A 21,793-nucleotide genomic window follows, 5' to 3' on the forward strand; every position below is an offset into this window, starting at 1 on the left:
GGCTTCATGGTCATGGTAGTCTTTCTCCAGGTAAACACAACGTATTTGACTGCTACTCTTGTCCATTGGCAACCCTACCCACCCACCCCACCCGCCCCGCAAGAATATTATCAATAATAAACCGGTCTGCGGTGCTAAAAAGGTTGGGGACCCCTGCCGTAGTGAATACTGAAGCTAAGTATTCAAAGTATTTATTAAGTACCTCCACTATTTCCATACACACTTTTCCACAGTCATACTTGATTGGTCCTATTCTCTCACCTCTTATCCTCTTGCTCTTCACATACTTGTGGAATGCCCTGGGGTTTTCCTTAATTCTGTCCGCCAAGGCCTTCTCATGGCCCCTTCTGGCTCTCCTAATTTTATTCTTAAACTCCTTCCTGCTAGCCTTATAATCTTCTAGATTCCTATCATTACATAGTTTTTTTGAACCTTTCACAAGCTCTTTTCTTCTTGACTAGACTTACAACAGCCTTTGTACACCACGGTTCCTGTACCCTACCATCCTTTCCATGTCTCATTGGAATGTACCTACTCAGAATCCCACGCAAATATCCCCTGAACATTTGCCACATTTCTTCCGTATGTTTCCCTGACAACATCTGTTTCCAATTTATGCTTCCAAGTTCCTGCCTGTTAGCCTCATATTTCTCCTTACTCCATTTAAACATTTCCCTAACTTGTCTGTTCCTATCCTTCTCCAATGTTATGGTAAAGGAGATAAAATTGTGATCACTATCTTCAAAATGCTCTCCCACTGAGAGACCTGACACCTGACCAGGTTCATTTCCCAATACCAGATCAAGTACAGCCTCGCCTCTTGTAGGGTTATCTACATATTGTGTCAAGAAACCTTCCTGGACACACCTAACAAACTCCACCCCATCTAAACCCCTCACTCCAGGGAGATGCCAATCAATATTTGAGAAATTAAAATATCCCACCACACCAGCCCTGTTATTATTGCTCCTTTTCAGAATCTGTCTCTCTAGCTGCTCCTCGATGTCCTTGTTACTATTGGGTGACCTATAATAAACACCCAGTAGAGTTAATAACCCCTTCCTATTCCTAACTTCCACCCATAGACTCCGTAGACAACCCCTCCATGACTTCCTCCTTTTCTGCAGCCATGACACCATCTCTGATCAACAGTGCCACGTCCCCACCTCTTTTGCCTCCTTCCCTATCCTTTCTGAAACACCTAAAGCCTGGCAGTTGAAGTAGCCATTCCTGCCCCTGCACCATCCAAGTCTCTGTAATGGCCACAACTTCATAGCTCGAAGTGCTGATCCACGCTCTAAGCTCATCCGCTTTATTCATAATACCCCTCGCATTAAAATAGACACATCTCAAACCCTCGGTCTGAGCGCGTCCCTTCTCTATCACCTGGCTATCCTCCCTTTCCAAGCTTTCTCTATTTGTGAGCGAACCTCCCTTTCCTCCGACACTTCAGTTCAGCTCCCACCCCCCAGCAATTCTAGTTTAAACTTTCACCAATAGCCATAGCAAACCTTCCCGTTAGGATATTGGCCCCCCTCGGATTCAAGTGCAACCCGTCCTTTTTGTACAGATCACACCTGCCCCAGAAGAGGTCCTAATGATCCAGAAATCTGAATCCCTGCCCCCTGCTCCAATCCCTCAGCCACGCATTTATCCTCCACCTCACTTTATTCCTATATTCACTGTCACGTGGCACAGGCAGTAATCCTGAGGTGACTACCTTTGAGGTCATGCTTCTCAACTTCTTTCCCCTCGACCCCTTATCACCTAAGCCCCATTGAGCCAAAGCCTTCCTACTCTGTCTCCCACTACTCCATCGCCCGTTCTGTAAATCTGCCTTCTTTTTAAACTCTTCCTGCTGTTCTCACTGGCCGACCTCCATGCACTTACGCAGTCGTGCCCCGTTCAAACTGCTGAAGAAATAACCCAATTGAATTGAATTTATTTCTTACATCCTTCATAAATGAGTAAAAACCTTTATGTTACGTCTCCATCTAAATGTTCAATGTGCAATTTATAGTAATTTATAATAAGTAGTATGTACATCTTGAACAAGAGAATAACCAACAAAACCTCTGAAATGTCAAAAATCTCAGTTTGCAATTATAATATCATTGACAGTAATATATTTATGTTTTAATCACAATAGAGAATGTGGCCATTCAGCCCATCAAGCTTATGCCAATTCTCAGAGCAATCCCATTTCCCAACTACTTCAACCTATTATTCCCATATACTAATAAACTGTCCAAGACTCATCACTTGCCTATAATGGCCACTTACAACCAGTACATTTTAGGGATAAGAGAGGAAACTAGAGTACCCAGAGAAAACTCATATCATCACTGGAAGAACATGAAAACTCCACAAAAAGACAAAATCCAAGAGGAAACCTGACTTGCTAAACCATCAGGCAACAGCTTTACTAGCTCCACTATTTTGCTACCAGAGGTTTTACTACTTACTATTAAATAGTTTAAAAAGTCCTAAGTTAGGACAATATCAAATGAACACCAAGGAGACAGTATGAATACCATTTTTCCAAAATACAATTTTAAATAATTGGGTATAAATGAACCAGGTTCTGACTTTACAATTTAATTTAGTTCCATGCAAGAGGGTTAACTAGAAACCATGACTGCAGATTATCAGCAGAGAGGAAGTGGAAAATGGAGAGATGTAAAGGACAAATCTTACAGCATTAAAAGTACCTACGTAATGAAATTTTTAATTTAAGAAATGAGTTCTAAAACACAATGGGCAGTTTTGAAATCCATTAAAATTTTGCTAAATTTACAGCATCTAAAATTTACTGTATTATAGTGTAAACATTGGGAGAATGCAATTAAGCAATCATATATGAAGCTTTTTTAAATTGGGTGATACAGTAATAAAGTTGCTGCAAATAAATAAATATGCACAGTATTACATATATTTAAAGATTATAATGGCATGTTGGGATATATCAAAAAAAGTAATTACTATTTGCCAACGTGCTTATTATGTGGCAATTAAAAAGGTCAAAGTTTATGGAAGCTACTTCCAATCTATTTTTATAATTTCCTATCAACTTATTTTGACTAATTCAAAAGGAATGGAATTGTACAGTTGAAGCATAGTATCTGAACGAATTTGAATCGTTTAAATCAGCAATGTTCCGGGATTTATATTATTAGCAAAATAATTAGTACTACTAGTCTGCTGAGTGTAATGTGATAAACTGCATTTAAAAAAGAATGGGACAGCTTGTATGTTACCAGAGAGCTGATTTTAAATAGCCTTCTGGCCAAGAAAAGCAAGTTTGTGGTAACCACTGTAATTGAATGGTATCTTAAAACAATACATTGGCCCAGAAAGGAGTGAATATTCAAGCTATGATGCAGCATTGCCCAGTTTTGGGTTTTTAACATCTTAATCCATGTTACTAACACAAAAACATTATTTGTGAAATGGTAAATTTCTTGTTTTGAATTATAATATAACATTAGGAATATAATTACACTATTAAATTCACTATCAAATTACAATCAAACTGGTTTGACAGAAATTCAAAACTGTGATTCAAACTGCAGACAATCTGAATTACATTTAATGTCATAATTAATTTTAGATGGTAGAATCTATACATCTTTTGATTTCAACATCTAGCCAATTAAAAACCAATGGCAATACCAAAGACAGGCACAACATTCTTTCTAATTCAAAGAGAGTACATAACCTAAATGAAAATACAAGAGTCATAAAACAGGAACAGGCCTTCTGGCCCAACATATCCTTGCCAACCGACTTGCCCTTCTACTACTCCCATTAACCCGCATTAGGTCCGTATCCTGCTGTGCTTTGCCTATCCGAGTGCCTACGTAAACTGCCTTGTGTAGTCACGCTGATACGCAACCAGTGAAAGCAACACACTGAGTCAAGTAGGGTCTGGTTGAACTGTTCACTGTTTCAATCCGTTCGCGCTTAAGTGCCTGCTCCCAGCATCCCCTACTCTTCGCGGGGCAGAAGTGACGCCGGCTTCCGGGGACGCCCCGCACTCAGAGCCCTCCTGGTTACCGCTGGCTGTGGACTCACCCACGACCGCTGGAGCCAGATCGCTTGCTGCGTGGGTGAGCCGCCACATGACCCCCCCCCCACCCCAGAACCGGCGCTAGGAGTTGCAGAGTCCACAGCCTGCACACCATCAGTTCTTTTAGGTGGCCGGCCTTGTCGTCGTGGGGGTGGCACTGCAACCAGGCGTTCAAGATCTAGATGCACCGGTTTGAGACGGTCAATGGTAAAAGTCTCTTCACGACCACCGATGTCGAGAATGCAGGTCCACCCATTATAGCGCACCACCTTGTAGGGCCCTTTCTATGGTCGCTGCAAGAGTGGCCTGTGCGCACCTTGGCGAATGAAAACATACTTGCTCTGTTGTAGGTCCTTGGGCACGAAAAAGGGTGTCGTTCCGTGATGGGACGTTGGGATTGGGGCAAGTGTTCCAAGCCGCTCCCGGAGTTTAGTTAGGACCGCCGTAGGTGTGTCCTCCTGGCCACGGGGTGCCAGCACCAGGAACTGTGAGCGGGGCACCATAAACAAGTTCAGCCGATGATGTGGCCAGGTCCTCCTTGGGTGCCATGCGGATACCAAGCAGCACCCAGGGGAGATCGTCAACCCAGTCTGGCCCTCGGAGGTGTGTCATCAGGGCTGACTTCAAGTGCCCGTGGAAACGTTCCACCAGGCCATTGGACTGCGGGTGGTAAGCAGTCATTTGGTGGAGCCGTGTTCCGACAAGTTGTGCCAGTGCAGACCACAAAGCCAATGTGAACTGCACACCCCTGTCGGAAGTGACGTGGGCTGGGAGTCCGAACCATGCCACCCGGATGGTAATCAGGACTCTGGCGCATGTCTCTGTGGCCGTGTCAGCGAGTAGGATAGCTTCCGGCCACCTCGTGAACCTGTCCACCATGGTGAACAGGTATCTTGCTCCTCTGGAAACCAGCAGTGGACATGTTGAGACTTCCTATGTGTCAGCTGGAGGGGTTGCAGTGGGGCCCTCACGTGCCTCTGGATTTTGGAGGTTTGACAGTGCGTCCATGTCCTGGCCCACTGCCTGACCTGCTTGCATAGGCTGCCACACAAACCTGTCTGCGATCAGCCAGATGGTCGCCCGGATGGAAGGGTGGGCTAAACCGTGCAAGGTGTCGAAAACGCTGCGCCTCCAAGCGGTCCGGACAATGGGCCGAGGTTACCCGGTGGACACATCGCAAAGGAGCTCATTACCTTCAGGCCCAATGGGTATGCCTTCGAGGCGGAGTCCTGAGACTGCAGTTTGGTACACTGGCATCTCATCGCCCAGCCGTTGCACCTCAGCTAACGCTGCATAATCCACCCCCGGAGACAGAGAGTGCACTGATTGGACGGAGGTTTGTGACAGCACATCTGCCACCACGTTGCTCTTCCCAGAGATGTGCTTGATCGTAGTGGTAAACTCCAAGATGTACGACAGGTGGCACTGTTGGCGGCCCGACCACGGGTCCGACACTGTGGCAAACGCGAAAGTGAGGGGCTTGTGGTCTGTGAAGACCTTGAACTCCCTCCCTTCCAGGAAATACCTGAAGTGCTGGATGGCAAGGTACAGGGCCAGCAGCTCCCTGGTGAAAGCGCTGTACTTAAGTTCCGGGGGTCGTAGGTGCCGGCTGAAAAAAGTGAGCAGCTTCCACTGGTCTTCGATGAGCTGCTCGAGCACGCCGCCAACTGCCGCGTCGGAGGCATCCACAGTGAGGGCAGTGGGGACGTCGACCCAGGGGTGGACCAGGAGCGTGGCATTTGCTAGTATGCTCTTGGCTTGTTCAAACGCCGCCATTGCCTCCTCTGCCCAGGTGACCTCTCTGACCTTGCCGGACATCAAGCTGAAAAGGGGCCACATGATCTGGGCTGCTGAGGGCAGGAAACGGTGGGAAAAGTTAACTATCCCAACAAATTCCTGCAGGCCTTTAACAGAGCTGGGTCTGGCGAATTGGCGGATGGCTTCAATTTTTGCCGGCAGGGGCACAGCTCCATGGCAGCCGATTCGGTGTCCCAAGAAGTCGATGGCGGATAGGCTAAACTGGCACTTGGCGGGGTTGATAGCCAGGCCACAGTCACTTAGGCGGCGGCAGAGCAGGCGTAAATGTGCTAGATGTTCCTGGCGGGAGCGGCTGGCGATAAGTATGTCATCCAGGTAGATGAACAGAAAGTCCAGATCTCGCCCTACTGCGTCCATCAGGCACTAGAACGTCTGTGCCGTGTTTTTGAACCCGAACTGCATCCTGAGGAGCTCCAACAGGCCAAAGGGGGTAATGAGGCCGTCTTGGGTACATCGTCCGGGTGGACTGGGATCTGATGATATCCTCGGACCAGGTTAATCTTCGAAAAGATGCACGCCCCGTGCAGGTTGGCTGTAAAGTCCTAGATGTGTGGTACCAGATAGTGATCGGACATGGTTGCGTCGTTCAGCCTCCTACAGTCGCCACACGGTCTCCACCCTCCCGTGGACTTGGGCACTATATGGAGTGGGGAGGCCTACAGGCTGTCGGAACGCCGCACAATCCCCACCTCCTCCATCTTCTTGAATTCCTCTATCGTGAGGCGGAGCTTGTCGGGCAGTAGTCTGCAGGCCCGGGCATGAAGGTCCCTGTGTAGAGATGTGGTGCATCACACCGTGCTTGGGGTCTGTTGAGGGAAACTGCGGCGTGATGATAGATGGGAACTCTGATAACATTCTGGCGAACTCATTGTCAGAATAAGTGACGGAGTCCAGGTGCGGGGCCGGTAACCTGGCCTCACCGAGGGAGAGAGTCTGGAACGTCTTCGCATTGACCAATCATCGTTCCTTCAAATCCACGAGCAGACAGTGCACGCGGAGGAAGTCCGCACCCAGCAATGGCTGTGATACTGCAGCCAGCGTAAATGTCCATGTAAAGCCGCTGGAACTGAACTGCAAGGGGATGGTTCTTGTACCAAAGGTGCGGATGGTGCTGCTGTTGGCTGCCGTAAGTTCCGGTCCTGTTCTTCTAGTTCAGGTATCGTGGCTCGAGGGGGGTAGGACACTGATTTCTGGCCCCGTGTCCACTGGGAATCTATGCCCAGAGTGCTTGTCCCAAACGCAGAGGAGGCTATCACAGTGACCAGCCGCTGTAACCATCAGCGACAGCTAGTCCTGGCGTTTCCCTGGAACGAGCATGGCGGTCAGCAGTGGCGGGCCCCGGAATCCCACCTTTGATGATAAAAACACCAAGACTCAGAAATGGTGCCGTCCCTTGGTGTGGGTGTTACATGCTCCGCTGCTGGGGTGTGGGAGGGCTGGGCTTTCGGCCGTGCCGCAGCACTAATTTCGATGGTGGTTCTGCCATTTTGTTTGGCGCGTCAAAGCATGTCCGTGCGGGCAGCCACCCTGCGCGGGTCTCTGAAGTCTTCATCTGCTAGCAGGAGGCAGATGTCTTCTGGCATTTGCTCCAAGAAGATCTGTTCAAAAAGCAGGCAAGGCTTATGGCCCTCTGCCAGTGCTAGCATGTTGTTTATCAGAGCTGATGGCACGCGGTCACCCAGGCTGTCCATATGCAGTAACCGCGCAGCCCGTTCGCAGCGGGAGAGGCCAAATGTGCGGATTAACAGGGCTTTGAGTGCCTTATACCTGTCTGTTGCCGGGGGCTGATGCAGAAAGTTGATAACACAGCCCGCTGTCTCCTGGTCGAAGGCGCCCACCACGTAGTAATACCTGGTGGTGCCTGAGACAATTTGCCTGACCTGGAACTGGGCCTCTGCTTGCTCGAACCAGACCAGGGTTTGAGTGGTCCAGAAGGTTGGGGTTTAAGGGAAACTGCATTCTGCAGCGCCGAGTCGTTCATGCTGGGTCCAAATGCCGTTGGACCATCGGGGTCACCAAAGTAGTTGCGCTGATACGCAACAAGTGAAAGCAACACACTGAGTCGAGCAGCGTCTGGTTGAACTGTTTACAGTTTCAATCTGCGCGCACTTAAGTGCCCGCTCCCAGCATCTCCCGCCCTTTGCAGGGCAGAATTGACGTCGGCTTCTGGGCCAAGGTCTGCCCCACACTCAGAGCCCTCTCGGTTGCTGCTGGCTGCGGACTCGCCCGCAACCGCTGGAGCCGGTTCGCTTGCTGCGTGGGCGAGCCGCTACACCTTAAACATAGTTTTTGGATCTGATGCCACACCTCCTTTGGCAGCATTCTAGATATCAACCACTTTGTAAAACACTTTTCCCCTTCACCTTAAACCTCTGCCATTTGGTCTTTGATACTGAGCGGTTACCCTACCTGTGCAACATTGCATTATCTGCCTAGTTTCACTTCCTAAGGCTGAGTACAGCCCCATCTCAAACATGACCTCTACATATTGCAGCAAAACACAAAACAACCTTGACCTTAACAAATACCAGCCCATTTAGGCCCCTGTACTGAGTCAATTCCAGTCAATATTGGTAAAGTTGAAATGCCCCATGACCACAACTGTATTTCTCTTAAAGCTTTCTGCTTACTTAACTGTTCCCACTGACTACTGGTTGGCCTATATTATAATCCCAGAAATGTGATCACTGCTCTCTTATTCCCAAATTCTACCCAAGTGGCCTTAATGGGCAATCCCTCCAGGATATCCTCTCGAAGTATTGCCATGATGTTCTCAATAAAAAGTAATGGAACTTCCCCCTCCATCATGTCTAAAATTCAGTACACTGTGTTACACTACCAGTCTTGCCTTCCCCCACTTCCATGATTACAATAATAGCATAAATGTAAATGAAAATAAAATAATTTTAAAACACATCATGCCAAAAACACAAAACTTAGAATGAAATGTAAAAAACAATTAAATATATCATATTGACCGCCTTTTGCACAGGGGTCCCCAACCTTTTTTGCATTGCGGACCGGTTTAATACTGACAATATTCTTGCAGACCGGCCGACCGGGGGGGTGGGGGTAGGGTTGCCAACCGACAAGAGTGGCAGTCAAATGCGTTGTTTACCCAGAAAGACTACAATGGCCATGAAGCCTTGCGCGGGCACCAGTGCGCAAGCGTGTCGTGACCTGCCGATTCCCGCCCCGCCTGCCCCCCTCCCCCAGCAAATCCTTTTTGGCGATTCTGTTCGTGGGGGTGGGTGTTAATCACTACTGGAATATAGGTGATAAGTGGGTAATACACTCAATTTTGTTTCTAAAAGGGTTTATCTAACATATTTAATATTAAACACACAGCGCATATTTTCCTCGCATGAATACAGTGATAAGTCAATTATAAGGGGAGGACAGGGGAGCTTGAAGTGTTGAACGAACTTCCAGTAGAAGTGGTAGAGGCAGTTTCGATATTATCATTTAAAGAAAAATTGGATAGGTATATGGACAGTAAAGGAATGGAAGGTTATGGGCTGTGTGCAGGTCGGCGGGACTAGGTGAGAGTAGCGTTCGGCACAGACTAGAAGGGCCGAGAAGGCCTGTTTCCATGCTGTAATTGTTATAGGGTCACTTATAAGTCAATAGCATCATAACATTTTAAGTAACATTTGGATACTAAACACACAGCACATATTTCCCCCGTATGAACATATAAAATCATTGCAACACACCAATATCGCTGAATCAGTGGGAGCCCTGGGCTTGTTTCCCTGCAACAACACGGTCCTATTGAGGGGTGATGGGAGACAGCGATATTCGAAGGGGGTTCCTTATGTCCAGTCTATTTCGCAGTTTAGTTTTCATTGCATTCATTGCAGAAAATTCCGCTTCGCAGAAAAATGTTGGAAATGAAAGCAACGTTTTCAGTGCTTTCGTGGCAATCTCAGGATATTTAGCCTTGACTTTGATCCAAAATGCCGACAGAGATGTTATGTCAAACATACTTTTCAGCCCGTCGTCATTTGCAAGCTCGATGAGTTGATCTCCTTCCCACCCTGACACGGATGATGCGCGGGTCATGACCTCGCATGCGTAATGGCTGATCAGTGGCCGTGACAGGGAATGAGGACAGGTGCAGCTGACTCATACTGCCAAATCATATCACTTCCTCGCAGCCCGGTAGCGCATGCTCTGCAGCCCGGTACCGGTCCACGGCCCGGTGGTTAGGGACCGCTGCTTTTGCATAACTATGTAATTACATTACACTGGCTATCCACTAGAGGGCTCTGTAGCACAAATTATTATGGAAAATTAACGTGGAAATCTGAAAGTATGTTGGAGATACTCAGCCAGTTGAATCAGGCTGCATCTGTAAAAGGAGAAACAGAATTAAAGTTTCAGGTCAAAAACCCTTTATCGGAACTGAGGAAGACAACAACATGAGGCCTAAGCTCTGAAGGATTCAGTAGGCCTGGATAGGAGAAAGGGAATATCTCAGATAGAGCAAGGAAAGGACCGGGTCGACAAGGAGTTAAACTGTAGACAAAATCATCAATGGATGGGGAGGGGGAGAGAAGAAAGAAGCACAAAGGCATGTCAAAGTAAATTCATAAATTGTTTTATTGTTGTCACATGTACTGAGATACAATGAATAACTATTTTGCATGCCATGCATACAAATCATATCATCACATCAGTGCTTCCAGGAAGTATAAGTACATTTGTTATTGAAATTTATAGCTTTTTACTATGTGTTGTAATGTATTGCTGCCAAAAAATTTGATACAGTCTGAGAGAATGTCTGGGGTGGGTGGGATCCTTGATTACGTTGTCTGCTTTACCACAGGGGCATGAAATGTAGAAAAATATGAAATGCAGCGTTACAGGAAGCATCCAGATTTTGTTTACTTGATGTACTAATAAATCTTTTGTAATCAAAGTCATATATTGGTGTATTATTGAGGACAAATGGTTTGAATCTCCCACAGAACAAGAGTACATTTATGCTTGTTTAAAAATACTTCATTATACACCTAATCTCTAATAAGACTGCAGAGAACCAGTCAAAATATAGTTAAAAATCAACTTGAAGCAGATCATTTCTTACACATAAAGGTCACAGCTTACCACAGAGCACCAGATATAAATGCAGGACTGATCACTTAGTGTTTTCAACACCATCACTACTGTACTCCAAGACTGATAAGGAAAAAGTATTCAAGTGTTTAGAAACCGGGAAGCAGGGCATGATGTCCATCTCCACATCCTGAAATTTTCCTATGTATGAGTTAAGAATTTATTATGTGTGAAGTGGACATCAGTTTCAAGGTTAGCATTTATGCCTATTTATGCTTTATCTACCAAATGTTTTATATTCAAAACAGAATTCCAAGCTAAATCTTAGTTAGTATTTTAAACAAGAGAGATCCAGAAGCCTTACTGCATTCCCCCCCCCACAATTTCTTTCTGTTCATTTTCAGTTCATGTTCAATTCTACTAAAAGAAATTTGAAGGAGTATGCTGTCCACAAATTAGTTGAATTTCCTACATTGGAACAGATATTACACTTCATAAGCATTTCATTGGCTCCAATGTGCTTTTGAACAATTCAGAAATCATGTGAAAAGTGCTATTTAAACATCTTTGTACAAGTTCAACTACAAGGCAAAAATCTTTCATAATTAATAATGTGTTAGAACACTGATCATTACAAATGAAAAAAACATGCAACTCACCTACAGCCCAATCAAAACTACTTAACAGCTGTATCATCAAAATCTCTACTCTTAAATGTTAGCCTCTACACCATCCCTTTAAACCTGGTCTGCATTAGCAGCTGACATCCAGAGGGCATTAGTTCAAATCTCACCATAGCAGTGACAATCAACTTTAGATGTATGCTGAAATTTAAACAAGGTAATACAATGACCCCAAAACACAACTAGAAAAGAGACTGAATTTAATCAGCCTGAACAATGAGATTCTAATTGCACATCATGGGAGTTTTTAAAACTATTAATTAGTCAGCTGTTTGAAGTGATCAACTATCACCTTCATTTCAATTTTGGAAGGGAAATAGTGCAGATTCAGGTGAAATAACATTCATAATTTTCATCTTGGGCAGTGTACATTTACTCAATAATTAAATTATGAAACCTACTCCTGCACTGATTCCTCCAACTATTCCTCTATGGACTTTCATGTACTTTTCCTCTCTCTCTTTTCCCCACCATTGGCAGCCATACCTTCAGTCAGCAAGACTTTTCCAGTTTGATTCTTCCCCAAATCCTCCTTCTAACCCACTTACTAGACATATGTTGCTCACTATGCCTAATATCTCACTGTTTGGCTCCATCGTTTCTGACTACAACTCAATATTTTATAATACTATATTGTTACAATTATATCTTGATGCAGTTGTTGAAATGTGGAAAAATAAAGTGATGCAATTTTCAGCTTTCATTGCTCACTTTTCAAATTGGTGTAAAAGGTTTGTAAAAAAAAAAATTGAGAGAACATTTAAGGAAGCAATCAAAATTAAATTGAAGTACTTACAAGAGTTTGTGGGTGTTGTTGCAGTATCATCTGCTGCTGAATGCATCCTTGTGCCATCATCTGCCGCAAAGCTGCTTGCTGTTGCATGACTGTTGCATACTGTTGTTGTAGGTAGTAATTCTGCATCATCTGCTGCTGAGCTTGCTGGATTATTTGGTAACGCTGTTTCAATACACAGCACAGATTTGATAACATTTAGAGTTAAAAAATAACAAGTTTCATCAACAACTATTTTTTACAAAGTGGCTTCCTCAACTGCAGCAATAACAAAATATTCTCCATGTTTCAAAAATAGCATTTCTTGTATTATGTTTTTTATTCACAATTGCACTTAATCAGAATTCCTGGATCTTTGTTGCAAACTCTGCAAAGCTATCATGGTTAATTTTGAACACATTGCTGCCAGCCTAAGTTTGGAATAAGAAAGCAGCAAACGTATATTATTGGTGGTGCTGCAGTGTCTACAATATCACGTGGTCCGTCAAAGGAACTGAGGGCACTGGTAGAAAAAGAGTAACAAATTATAAAGGTTAAACACGAGAAATTCTGCAGATGCTGGAAATCCAAAGTAACACATGCAAAATGTTGGAGGAACTCAGCAGATCAAGCAGTATTTATGGGAATGAATAAACAGTCAATGTTTTGGTCTGAGACCATAAAGATGTTACCTTCTCCCAACCTTGATCATTATCAGTAAGTTCTTACGGAAATGGCAAATATAAACAACAAAATTGTATGAGGTTAGGCGAGTAACTCTCTCACCCATTAAGATAAGAAAGTTAAAATTTAAGTTGACAAGTACAACATGGAAATATTTTCAAGTAAGCCATCATTAATTTTAGGTGTTTTCCAGCATAGCTTATATTGGGAAAATAGGGTTAATAATCATCTAATTTTTTTAAAACTGTAAATTAAAAGCTATTATCCTAAACTTCAAAGATGACTGTTGTACCAATACATTACATTAAATGCAAAAACTCAATTATTTCAAAACTGAATTAACACCAATAGTGCTGCCCAACTTACTATTTATGGAATTATCTCACAAGAAATCTCAACTTTTTACTATTTCAAATGACCAAATGCATTAAATGTGGCTTGGAGCCTAAGTCAACAAAGTTGAGTATCGAGTCAAGCATTATTTTAAAAAAATCCCATCAACATTTTTGAAGAGTTATAAATTACTTTCGATAGTATGTCAATAATTAAGGCCAGAATTTCAGCTAATAATCAAGACTGAGTTCAAACTGACAGATAAGTCACATTTACTTTTGCAATTTAAAGTATGTGGCAGCAAGATAATGTTCAAAAGTAACATGAAGAACAGTCTGACTTATTATCCTTTATGTAAAGAGTAATTACCCATTTTTAGTGTGGTCTATGCTCAGAAGTTCACTCATCATAATATTCAACCTTAAGGGGTGTCTCGTATCAAATCTCTCCATTTTTGTTATAACAGGTGAAGCTTCATTGACGATCCAATGAAAGAAATGGGCCTAAAGATGCAGAATCTCCACAACCAGCATGGACTTTTTTCTGAAGATTCTAGTTTACAGACAGATGCTTTTTAGATTCAATGTGCTTGTAAGTTTAGCTTGGGGGACAATTACAATTTAATTTAGAAGCCTTGCATCCAGCAGGGGATCTAATTTAATTATTTTGTACCAATGTAAAACAAGAGCAATAAATGGAGGACTTTATGTCAAATTGCTGTACACATTTAAATCTTGTTTCTCTCGCCTCTAAATAGTTAGATTTCAGAGTGTCAGTTCAAAGAAAATTTCCGTACTTGATACACATTTTGAAACAATATCATCATAAGTTTATTTTCAAACACAAATAACTGACTAGAACTAGGCTAATCTAAACATAGGGCCCAAAAATATAATTTATCTTAGACAAATGGAGCTAAAATTGAGTTGAGACACCTAACGCAGATACACGAAATCAAACATTAGAAGACGAAGATCAATTTAATATATACATGACAGCAAAAGACAACTTCTTAGTTGGGGGAACTAAATTTGTTTGAGAAATTATACAAGGAAATTCTGCATTACTTGACCAAATGTTTCAGAGGGCAACGCAAACTGTAAAACCAATTTAATTCAGTCCCATTTTTAAAATAATATAATGTATCTTTTTCCCCATAAACTATTAGATTTAGTATTTACATTCAACAATAGGAAAATTTATATCTTTTGAGCAGCGGTCAGTTGAATCAGACCTTCCTCTGCAGGAACAGCTCAAGAAGCTGTAAGGCTATATGATCCCCAACATTTGTATGAGAAGTTTATGCTATGAATATGCTTGTACAATCAATATGGGCTAAAATATGCAGCTATTTCCTGATTGCTATGAAAAAATTGAATCACTATAGCAGACATCCCACCCTGCAAAAACTCACTTCAGGGAGGTAGCACCATCAATTTGCAGGAGACTCCTGGAACTTCCGGGAGAGGTGGGATGTCTACAATAGAGTAGCTCATTAGCAGCTAGCCAGCTAGTTTAAATAATGTTAGCTATGCTAATGAATGAATGACACCAGTTAAACTCACCTCAACATGTCTTTTACAGTCTTAACCCACCATGGGCAATAGAAAAGTCACTGTTGCAAACAGCGCAGCGAGCAACACTGTCATTATTTTTGACCCCTATTAGGTAGGGGTGCACTATAGTGTAGTCTGGGGTGACGTACATTTTATATTTTCTTTTTTTTGGAACACTCTGCCATGGTGCTCTCTTGCTCGCGCGCTCTCACTTGCTTGCTCTCGCTCTCTTTCGCGTGCGCTCTCACTCTGGTCGCTCCCACGCTCTCTCTTGCTTTCTCTCGTTCGCTCGCTCTCAAAAAAATTGATTTCTGTGATATTGTATATAATCTGCGGGCATCAGGGAGCCACTATTCATACGCGGGAGACTCCCAGAACTTCCGGAAGAGGTGGGATGTCTGCTATAGTCTACTCCTATAGTGCCTCTGATTTAGGAAGGCCAATGTACCAAAAGCTTTATGACCCTATCTCCCTATGACTCCATCTTCAATGAATTATGGACCTGTATTCCCAGTATTCCTTTGTTCTACACCACTCCTCAGTGCCCTACCGTTCATTGTTTAAGATCTACCTCGAACAACACTTGGCACTTGTCTGCATTAAATTCCATCTGCTATTTTTCAACCCATTTTTCCAGCTGGTCCAGATCCCGGAAGCTATGATTCAATTAGCCACATTATCATCCAGATCGTTGATATAGATGCCAAACAACTAAAGACCCAGCACCAATCCCTGTAGCACTCTACTGGTCGCAGGCCTCTAGTCAGAGAGACAAACATCTACTACCACTCTCTGGCTTCCCCCACAAAGCCAATATCTAATCCAATTTACTACCTCATCCTGAATGTTGAGTGACTGAACATTCTTGACCAATCTCCCATGTGGGACCTTGTGAAATGCCTTGCTAAAGTCCATGTAGACAACATCCACTGTCCTACCTTCATTAATTTTCTTCGTAATTTCCTTGAAAAACTCTAAGATTAGTCAGATAATATCTATCCTCCAATCCTCTGGTACCTCACCTGTCACTAAGGATATTTAAATATCTCTGCTAGGGCCCCGGCAATTTCTTAACGTGCCTCCCACAGGATCTGAAGAACACCTCGTCAGGCCCTGGGGGTTTATCCACTCTAATTTGCCTCAAGACAGCAAACACCTCCTCCTCTGTAATCTGTATAAGGTCCATGAAGTTGATGCTGCTTTGCCTCACTTCCAGACTGTCCTGAGTAAATACAGATGTCAATAAGTCATTTAAGATTTCCCCCCATCTCTTTTGGCTCCATGCATGGATACTATTTTGATTTTCTTGAGGACCAATTTTCTCCCTTGCTATCCTTTTGTTCTTAATATATCAATAGAATCCCTTAGGATTCTCCTTCACCTTGTCTGCTAGGGCAACCTGATGCCTTCTTTTAACCCTCCTGATTTTTTTCTTAAGTGCTCACTTGCGTTTCCTATACTCCATAAGCATCTAATTTGTTCCTACCTGCCTATACCTGTTACACTCCTCCCCCTTTTCCTTAACCAGGATCTCAATATTGCTTGAAAACCAAGGTTCCCTCAATATTTTATTCTGACTGGCATATACAAGCTGTGTACTCTAAAAATTTCATCTTTGAAGGCCTCCCACTTATCAAGTACACCTTTGCCAGAAAACAGCCTGTCCCAATCCACACCTGCCAGATCCTTACTGATACCATCAAAATTGGCCTTTCTCTTAGGATCTCAACCTGTGAGCCAGACGTCTTTTTGCATAATTACTTTGAAACTTATGAGATTATGATCACTAGATGCAGTGTTTCCCTACACAAAGTTCTGTCCACCTGCCCTGTCTCATTTCCTAATAGCAGAGCAAGTATCACACACTCTTGTTGGGACTTCTACGCAAGGAAACTTCCCTGAACATACTTCACAAACTCTATCCCATCTTGTCCCTTTACAATATGGAAGTCCCAATCAATATGTGGAAAGTTAAAATCACCTACTATAACAACCCTGCTTCTTGCAACAGTCTGTGATCTCTCCACAAATTTGTTCCTCTAAGTCCCTCGGACTGTAGGGTGGTCTATAACTTCGCCCCATTAATATGTTAATACCTTTCTTATTCTTCAGTTCTCTCCTTAATAGAAAGTTCTCCAGTCTGTCCTGACTGAGCAGTGCCGTGACATTTTCCGTTTAGTAACGTGACACCTCCTCCTTTAATCCCTGCTGTTCTGTTGCGTCTAAAGCAACAGAACCCCAGAATGTTGTCCTTCCTGCAACCAAGTCACACTAATGCTTTCAATATCATAATTCCATGTGTTAATTCATGCCCTGAGCTCATCTGCCTGTCCTACGATACTTCTTGCATTGAAGTATACGCAGCTCAGGACATTAATTGCACTGTGCTCAACCTTTTGATTCTTAACTTTGTCTGAGGTCTTAATATCTGTCTCCATTACCTGTTCTGGCATTCTAGTTCCCATCCCCCTGCAACTCTAGTTTAAATCCCTGCGTTTAGCACCAGCAAACTTTCCAGCTAGGGTATTAGCCCCTTTCAAGTTCAGGTGCAAACCAGCCCTTCTGTACAGGTCCCACCTCCCCCGGAAGAGAGTCCAATGATCCAAAAATCTGACTCCCTCCCTCCTACACCAACTCTTCACCACATGCTGAATTACATAATCTTCTCATTTCTGGCCTCACTAGCAGAAGGCACGGGTAGTAATCCTGAGATTACAATCCTGAAGGTCCTTGTCCTTTAACTTGGCACCCAACTCCCTGAAAGCACTTTGCAGAATGTCATTACTCTTCCTATCCATGTACTGGTACATACATGGATCACTGCCTCTGGCTACTCATCCTCACACTTACGAATGCTGAGGACTCAACCCAAAATGTCCTGGACTCTGCCACATACCATCCAGTAATCTCGTTCACAGAATTTCCTTTCTATTCCCCTAACAAATCAACCATCAACACAGCTCGCTTCTTCACCCCCTTCCCTTCTGAGTCATAGAGCCGGACTCAGTGCCAAAGACCTGACCACTGTGACTTTCCTCTGCTAGGTCATTTCACCCCTCACCCAGCAGTATCCAAAGTGGTATACCTATTGTTGAAAGGTTAAGCCACAGGGGTACTCTGCACTGGCTGTTAAACCCCTTTCCCTTTCCTGACTGACATGCAGATTCCTGTGACCTGCACCTTGCATGTAGCTACTTCCCTAAATGTCCAATCTATCACCCCTCAACCTTGCAAATGATCGAGAGTTCAGCCAGTTCAACCTCCACAGATTGTTAGAAGCTGCAACTGGATGCACTTCTCACGGGTGTAATCATCAGGTGTAGTCTCCCTGCCTTCCCACATCCCACAAGAGGAACATTCAACTATCCTGCCTGATGCCTAGTGTTCTAACCTAGAAAAGATAAAGATAAGCCAGGAAGGGATGGGGGGGGGCGGGGTAGGAAATCTACCTACAGCTTTTACTCCTTCTCTCACACTAGCCTCTCACTTGCAGAAGCCTCAAAAAGCCAGAGCCTCAAAATCCCCACTCTAACTCTGTCCATTCTGACAATTGTCCTTTTACTGTCCCTGCTTCATTTTAATTTGTTCCTGTCAATCAATCCCAATCGCCAATTGACTGCTGTTCAAATTACCAAACTGATGTGAGTCAATGTCTTTTCTACTCAACTGGTGAACCTGAGTGAGCTATGTCTTCTCACACTTCCAATCACATTTACAGCATCCTCTGTCAGAGGTCTCATCATTTGATACCATTAGCTCCACGTGCACTTATAAGAAAGTTACAATGACAGCTCTTTAGAAAATAAAACAATCCACATTTCTATGCAGCAAGACCTAAACCACTTTCAGTCACAAGATGTTAAGTGGCAAGCAAATTCCAAGTTATGTGAGACCCAGATAATGCTATCTTCAAAATAACAGCATCTAATGACCTATGCATAACATTAAATGCATTACCATTGTTCAACCCCTCAGCATCTGTATTCCATAGGTTGTCATTGGTTAGAAACACCTAGGATCAGTCACAGAAATACTCTTGCTACAATAGCAGGTCAGTAATTAGACATTCTACAAGCAGTTCACTTCTCAATATTCAAATCCTTTCTCATGAAAGCTAAAAGCATTTTACAAAGGAATAGGTCCTTCAGTTTTATGATTTCTATGCCAGCCATGACAATTTAAACTGCACAACTACCTGCACATGGTCTTTATCTCTCCATTCCACATATGGCTAAACTCCATTTTAACAGTTCTAACATAGCTGCTTTCCCCCACTACCCTTGGCAGTACATTCCAATTCTGTAAAAGAAAATTTGACTCGCATTATCTTCTTTAAACCCCTACTCTTACCTTAAACCCAAGCCCCCTAGTGTGTGATATCTCCACCATGAGAGAAAAAACCTGACCGTATCAATGCCTCTCAGTTTCCAAAGCTCCAGAGGGAGCAATTCTAGTCTGCCAAACCTTTCTTCCAAAACTAAACCAGGCAACATGTTGATAAACCCCTAGTGTGCCTTTTCAAAAACCTCCACATCCATCCTGTAATACGATGACCAAAAATGCATACAATAATCCACGTGGCTTAACCAATTCTTAATATTTTTTAATATAGCTGCAACATAAGCCAATTTTTATATTCAGTCCCCTGACGAATAAAGGCAAGTATGCCATGTGACTTCTTTACCACCCTATTTACTTGTGTTGCCACTTACAAGAGGCTATGGACTTGCACCCCAAGGTTCTGTTACATCTTAAGGGTCCTGCCAGTTATGGTATATTCTCCTCTTATATTTGACCTCCCAAAGTGCAACACTTCATACATGTCCAGATTAAGCTCCATTTGCAATTTCTCTGTCCATATTTCCCGCTGGTCTATATCCTGCAGTATTCTTAGAGAACCTTCTCCATAATCGGCAAGTCCAATTTCTGCACTACTTGCAAACTTACTAATTGGCCACCAACATTTTCATGTGAAACACCACTTCATCATTACCCTTAGTTTTCTATGCCCAAGCCCAAAACACTCTTAATGAAACTCCAGTCACATGACCAGGCTTATTTCCCAATACTAGGTCTAGAATGGCCTCTGGTGTATGGTTTCTTTAAAAAAAACAGTGCAGTTTGAGAAAATAGCATCAGATAATTCTATGAAGGTCATCTTTTCATAAGATCATAAGATATAGGAGCAGAATTTGGCTATTTGGCCTATCAAGTCTTCTCTGCCATTTCATTGGGGCTGATCCATTTCCCTCTCAGCCCCAGTCCCCTGCCTTCTCCCTGTATCCCTTCATGCCCACCAATCAAGAATCTATAATCCTTTGCCTTAAATATACATAAAGACTTGGCATCCACAGCTGTCTGTGGCAAAGAATTCCACAGATTCACCACTCTCTGGCTAAAGAAATTCCTGCTTATCTCTATTGTAAAAAGATGCCCCTTTATTCTGAGGCTGTGCCCTCTGGTCTTAGACTCTCCCACCACAGGAAGCATATTTGCCACATTCACTCTTTCACCAATCTATAGGTTTCAATGAGACCCTACATTCATTTAAACTGTAGCGAATACAGGTCCAGAGACATCGGATGCTCTTCATATGACAAGCCATTCAATCCTGGAATCATTTTTGTGAACCTCTTTTGAACCCTCTCCAGTTTCAGCACATCCTTTCGAAGATAAGGGGCCCAAAACTGCTTACAACACTCCAAGTGAGGACTCACCAAGTGTCAACAGTACATCCTTGCATTTATATTCTAGTCCTCTTGAAATGAAATCTAATATCGCATGTCTTCCTCACCACGGACTCAACTTTCAAATTAACCTTTAAGGAATCCTGCACAAGGACTCCCAAAATCCTTTTCTCTCCATTTAGAAAATAGTCAACCCTTTAATTTCTTCTATCAAAGTGCATGACTATACATTTTCCCAACAATGCATTCCATCTGCCACTTCTTTTCCCATTCTCCTAATCTGTCCAAGTTTTTCAGTAGCCTCTCTACTTCCTCAAACCTACCCTACCCATCTACTATCTTAAGTATCGTCTACAAACTTTGCAACAAAGCCATCAATTCCATCATCCAAATCATCGACATATAACGTAAAGAGAATCGGTCCTAACTCAGACCCCTACGGAACACCACTAGTCAACGGCAGCTAACCAGAAAATGCTCCCTTTATTCTCATTCTTTGCCTCCTGCTAATCAGCCACTGCCTTATCTAAACTAGAATCTTTCCCGTAATACCATGGGCTCGTAGCTTGTTAAGCAGCCTCATGTGTGACACCTTGTCAAAAGCCTTCTGAAAATCCAAGTATACAACATCAACCAGTTCTTTGTCTATCCTACTTGTTATTTCTTCAAAGAATTCCAACAGATTTGTCAGAGAAGATTTTCCCTTGAGAAACCATGACGACTACGGCTTATTTTATCATGTGCCTCCACCCTGAGACCTCATCCTGAATAATCAACTCCAACTTCTTCCCAACAACTAATGTCAGACTAACTGTCTTACAGTTTCTTCTGCCTCTCTCCCTTATTGAGAAGTGGAGACATTTGCAATTTTCCAGTCTTCCAGAATCTAGTGATATTGAAAGATTACTAAAGTCTCCACAATCTCTTCAGCCACCTCTTTCAGAACCCTGAGGTGTACACCATCTGATCCAGGTGACTTATCTAACTTCAGACCTTTCGGTTTCCCAAGAATCTCCTCTTTAGTTATTGTAACTTCACACCCTTCATAACCCTGACACCTAGAATTTCCACCACACTGTTAAATATCTTCCAGAGTGAAGACTGATGCAAAATACTTATTCAGTTCATCC

General features: G+C 43.2%; 1 protein-coding gene across 7 annotated transcripts in view; it reads right to left on the minus strand.

Annotated features, from left to right (window-relative positions):
- Positions 1-21,793, minus strand: part of LOC134358444 (AP2-associated protein kinase 1-like) — a 141,973-nt gene that overhangs the window by 22,678 nt on the left and 97,502 nt on the right. For all 7 annotated transcript variants that reach the window (XM_063070675.1, XM_063070673.1, XM_063070674.1 and 4 more), the window contains exon 12: positions 12,428-12,589. In XM_063070675.1, the coding sequence (XP_062926745.1) occupies positions 12,428-12,589 (162 nt within the window). The remainder of the gene's footprint in view (positions 1-12,427; positions 12,590-21,793) is intronic.

This window comes from Mobula hypostoma, chromosome 18 (genome assembly GCF_963921235.1).
Source record: "Mobula hypostoma chromosome 18, sMobHyp1.1, whole genome shotgun sequence".
NCBI lineage: Eukaryota > Metazoa > Chordata > Chondrichthyes > Myliobatiformes > Myliobatidae > Mobula > Mobula hypostoma.